The sequence below is a fragment of the Nicotiana tomentosiformis genome, chromosome 3 (genome assembly GCF_000390325.3).
Source record: "Nicotiana tomentosiformis chromosome 3, ASM39032v3, whole genome shotgun sequence".
In the NCBI taxonomy this organism is placed as follows: domain Eukaryota; kingdom Viridiplantae; phylum Streptophyta; class Magnoliopsida; order Solanales; family Solanaceae; genus Nicotiana; species Nicotiana tomentosiformis.
The window spans coordinates 93079187-93084663 of record NC_090814.1 but is presented as its reverse complement, the minus strand read 5'-3'; the positions used below and the strand labels follow the sequence as shown (position 1 = coordinate 93084663).

Below are 5477 nucleotides of genomic sequence, written 5' to 3'. Positions count from 1 at the left end.
ACTCCCCGAACATGATTTTATTAATTTATGACTCGCAGGGATGGTTGGTTCGGGATTTGGAAGTGTGTGACTTGAAATCGGAACACTTGGTTCCTTAAGTTAGCTTTAAATGGACAAGTTTGACTTCGGTCAACATTTTGAGAAAATGACCCCGTCATCGGAATTTGACTGTTCCAATAGGTTCGCATGATGATTTTGGACTTGGGCGTATGTTCGGATCGGGTTTTGGGGGACCCAGGAGCATTTTGGCGCCTAATAGTGAAAGTTGGTTTTTGAAGGTTTTTGAAGTTTTTTAAATTTGGTTTGGAGTAGGTTTTGGTGATACCGAGGTCCAAATGGAATTCTGAGACCGGAAATAGTTCTGTAAGGTTATTTAAGACTTTCACGCAAAATTTGGTATCATTCCGAGTTGATTTATGGGAAGTAATTATGGGTCTTCGTACGATAAGGAATTGATCTCCTACTTGAAAGGATCTTAGGCGAACTCTTTTATTGAAGGCACGAGACAATTGAGCTTGATAACATTCAAGACTCTGTTGAGCTTCCAACCTCTTCTCATCAAGAGCCTCCAACTCTGCTGATCGAAGTCAAGCATTTTCTCCATCAGTGATCCCTTCTTGAATAACTAATCATAATGAAGGTATTTGACGCTCGAGTGGTAAGACGGCTTCGACTCTATAAACGAGTGCATAAGGGGTCACTTGTGTTGGCATGCGGTGAGTTGTCCTATATGCCCACAAAGCTTCTTCCATACGGTCATGCTAGTCTCGTTTGGATTTAGAGACGACTTTCTTTAACAAGTTGCATAGAGTCTTGTTGAATGCCTCGGCTAGACCATTGGCGGCAATATTGTACATAGAAGAGTTGCATTGCTTGAAGCCAAATAGATCATAAATCTTATTCATCAACCCATTGTCGAATAGCTTGCCATTATCTGTTATTATGTAACGAGGAATGCCAAAGTGATAGATTATGTTTACTCGGATGAAACTTGCAACATTCTCCTTCTTTACTTCCTTAAGAGCAACAATTTCAGCCTATTTTGAGAAGTAGTCAGTTGCAGCCAAGATGTATAGGTGCCCACCCGAGGACTTTGGCAGTGGTCCAACATCATCTAATCCCCAAGCGTCAAACGGCCAGGATGCCACAGTCGGGTGCAACACTTCAGGAGGTTGATGAATAAAATTCACATGGAATTGACAAGCCTTGCATCTTCGAGCGTAGTCCAAGTAATCTTTTATCATCGTTGGCCAATAATATCCCATCCTTTTTATATGGAAGTGGAGCTTTGGTCCAGACTGGTGTGACCCACATACCTCATAATGTGCCTCTTGCAAAGCTTGGAGTGCTTCTTCTTCCCCTAAGCCTTGCAAGAGTACTCCCTCGAATGACCTTCTGTATAGAATATCTTTGTAGTAAAGAAAGCGAGGTGCACGACGACGTATTTCAGTCCTCCTCCTCGGATTTTCTGGAAGTATCCCATAGCATAAGTAGTCGATAATGGGTTGTCACCATTCTTCTTTCTCAACTTCAGAAACAGCGACAAGATGCTTGAGTTCATTTTCTTCACCTTCAGCCTCATTTGGTGACGGTACTACCCATTTTTGGCAGACAGTAACTTGCGCTTGATCAGGCAGGGTTAACGACGAAGCTAGGGCAGCTAAAGCATCAACCTTCTTATTTTCTTTCCTTGGCACATGCTGAATAGTCACATCACCAGGCCACCTCATTAATATTTTAGCGTAATCATGATATGGGCATAGTTCAGGCTTCTTGACCTCGTAACTACCTAGAAGATGATTGACCACTAACTGAGAGTCACCAAAGACTTGCAATTGCAACCGCTTTATTTCGACAACCATTTCGAGCCCAAGTATTAGTGCTTGATACTCAGCAACGTTGTTAGAGCAGAGTTGCGTCAACGTAAAAGAGTAGGGAAGAACTTCACCTTGAGAAATGACAAATACTATACCAGCACCAGCTCCTCCGCAATGTGCAGCACCATCAAAGTACATCTTTCATGTAGTTTGAACTTCAATGACCATTGCGTCCTTATCAGGCAGTTCATCAGTTAGCTCCCAATCATCAGGTATAGGGTGATATGCCAAGAAGTCTGCCAATTCTTCTCCTTTTACAGCCTTTTGAGGGATGTACAAAATCTCGAATTGTTGAAATTGGAGATACCGTATTGCTAGTCGATCACTAAGAACAGGTTTTAACATCACGAACGTAACGATCCAATCGGTCGTTTTGACTGTTAGAACCCCGTTCCCCTAAATAAAACTTCCCGAATGTGTTTTTAATGATTTATGACTTGCGGGGATGGTTGGTTCGGGATTTGGATGTGTTTGGGTTGAAATCGGAACACTTGGTTCCTTAAGTTAACCTTAAAAGGCCAAGTTTGACTTCGGTCAACATTTTGAGAAAACGACCTCGGAATCGGGATTTGACAGTTCCAATAGGTTTGTATGATGATTTCGGACTTGGGCGTATGTTCGAATCAGATTTTGGATAACCTGGGAGCGTTTTGGCGCTTAATAGTGAAAATCAACTATTTGAAAGTTTAAAGTTCCATAAATTTGGGTTGAAGTGCATTTCAAGGTTATCGATGTCCGTTTGGGATTCCGAGTATAGGTATAGCTCTGTATGATGATTTTGGAATTGGGAGCGCATCCGGAAGTGGATTCGGAGGTCCGTAGGTCATTTGGCTAAAGTTAGAAATTTGAAGGTTTTTGAGAAGTTTGACCGGAAGTGGACTTTTTGACATTGGGGTCGAATTCCAATTCCGGAAGTTGGAGTAGGTCCGTAATGTTGAATGTGACTTGTGTGCAAAATTTGAGGTCAATCGGACTTGAATTGATAGGTTCCGAAATCGAATGTAGAAGTTTGAAGTTCTAAAGTTCATTAAGCTTGCATTGAGGTGCGATTCATGATTTCGATGTTGTTTGATGTGATTTGAGGCCTCGAGCAAGCTTGTGTTATGTTATGGGACTGGTTGGTATGATTGGATGGAGTCCCGGGGCCTCGGGTGTGTTTCGGGGTGGTTTCGGATCATTTCGGGCTGTTTTGCAATAACTGATGCTGGTGTCTGGTGTTGTTCTTCGCGTTCGCGAGGATCCTCTTGCGTTCGCGAATAACGGTGGCATGTGGGCCGGTTAGGACCGGGACCAGTCCAGGACCGCCAGCTCACATGGGCGGTGGGCCTAAACGGTCCTAACCGGATAGGACCGAGACCGTGGGGTGGTGGGCCGGGTAGTGGGCCAGTCTCATAGGCGAGGCCCGCGAGACCAGGACCGTTTGGGACCGGGACCGGCTGAGAAGTGGGCCGGTTCAAGCGGTCCTAAACGGTCCTATCCGGGCCAAACAGATAGTTTTTTTATAAAAAAAAATTTGACCGTTTGGCCATTTAAAAACTAGCCGTTTGGTCCGCCAAAATAGCAGTTGGCTATTTGCAAAATAGCCATTTAACCCCCCAAATTTTTTTTTAACCCCAAACTTTTTATAATTACACTTTTTCCTATTTTCAACTATAAATACCCCATCATTCTTTCATTTTTCTCACAAAATCATCAATCTCTCTCAATCTCTCTCTAATATTCTTCTATAATTGCTTGTTTAATTGTTACAATTTGTGCAAAATTGTGAAGTTGGTGAATTGAAGTCTTCAAGTCTTCAACGATAATTATTTTTCAACAAGTTGTTCGTCAATTCAGTAAACTCGTTCCAACTCTTAAGTTTTAATATTATAGTTTTGTTTGTTTTATTTACTTTGCTTGATTAATTAAGATGGCTTATTCCTTAAAAATAATGTTTAGTAAAAATAAGGAAAAATCCAAGAGTGGTGAATCTAGTGGCCAATATGTTCCTACTCCACTTCTCCCGGCTCCCCGGCCCAAACCTGTTACCCGTCCTACACCTCCTATTCTTGATAGCGATAATAGTTTATTATAATTTACTGAGAGTCAATTTTGCCATAATATTGCACACGGTGAACAATTAAACCATGAATATATGAATGCTCTTTATGGTAATCCAACTATTGATGAAAATGATGATGAAGAAATAGATTTTGATGAAATGCAGCCGGATGACGATATACCCACTAGTCCTGCTCCTGAAGTTAACCCAACTAATAATAATCCAAATGATCCCCCGTCTGACCCTCATGTTACTGCCCCTACTTTTTCTAGACAACCTTCTAAATGGGCAGAAACATCTCTTGTTTGGCCCCTTTTTACTCAACTAAGAGAAAAAAATAGGGCTAAGTGTAAAACTTGTGGCAAAGAGTTAGTTTTTAAATATGTTGGAAGTCGAGGGGGACCGGGAAGTTTGACTAGACACATATTGCTACACCCTCAAGATAAAACTAGATATTTTCGTATGAAAGCTTTGGCCGAGGGGACAAGTGCACCTAGTCAGGCTGACCTTAGTACCGGATCAAATCAATTTCAACTGGGAATTAACACTGTTACCGGTGGTATTTTATATTATGATCCAAAAAAAGATCGGGAAGAATTGGCAAAAATGGTTACTGTTATGTGCTTACGCTATAGTTTTCCTTCTAACCCTCACTTTGTGCATTATATTAGAAAAGTTTATAATCCTACTTATAAAGGTTTTCCTCGCACAACCGTAAAGAGTGATATTTATAAATATAAACATGAATATGAACAATATTTGCGCTATTTATTTACTCATATAAATTATCGTGTTGCTATTACAACTGATATTGGTAGAAGTGGTAATGACTGTGATTACCTTACTGTTACTAGTCATTGGATTGATGAGGATTGGATAATGCAAAAGCGCATTATTGCTTATAGAATAATTAATTCATGTCACACAGGGCAGTTTATTTCTAGCACGATTATGTATATTTGTAGATATTTTTGCATTAGTGATAAAATAATGTCAGTTTCAATGGATAATGCTACTAGTAACACAAATGCTGTAGCCTTGCTTACCACTACACTAAGTCCTACATTTAGTAACATTTTTCATGTTAGATGTATTTGTCATATTTACCATTTAATAGTGGGTGATGGTATGCGAATTTTAAATGTTGAAATTGAAAAGGTTAAAATGGCTCTTAATTGGCTTTTTTTATTCAAACCGTAGAAGTAGACTTAGAGAATATTTTAAAAGATGTGATAAATTTGGCCTAAGAGAAAGAAAGGTTCCTAAACCTTGTCCAACTAGATGGAATTACATGTATAAAAGTTTAGTTATTGCATATGAATACAGAAACCCCATAAACTCAACGTTTAATGCTCATGTAAGTGATGATGATGAGCACCTTACAAATGCGGATTGGGCTAATGTTAAAATGCTTGTAGAGTTTTTAAAAAAAGTTCATATTGCTACAAATGAATTTTCTGGGCAATATTATCCTACTATTTCTAACTGTTTAGTTTATATTGCAGAACTTGCAAATTTGTTTGATCATTTTTCAGAGGGTGGGGAAATTTATCAACTTG

At 39.8% G+C, this 5477-nt stretch overlaps 1 protein-coding gene across 1 annotated transcript; it reads right to left on the bottom strand.

Annotated features, from left to right (window-relative positions):
• Positions 1–1508: 1508 nt before the first annotated feature.
• LOC138908171 (uncharacterized) lies at positions 1509–2015 on the bottom strand. Its single transcript, XM_070198819.1, has one exon. It carries the CDS (start codon positions 2013–2015, stop codon positions 1509–1511), a length of 507 nt encoding a protein of 168 aa, XP_070054920.1.
• Between the last annotated feature and the right edge of the window lie 3462 nt (positions 2016–5477).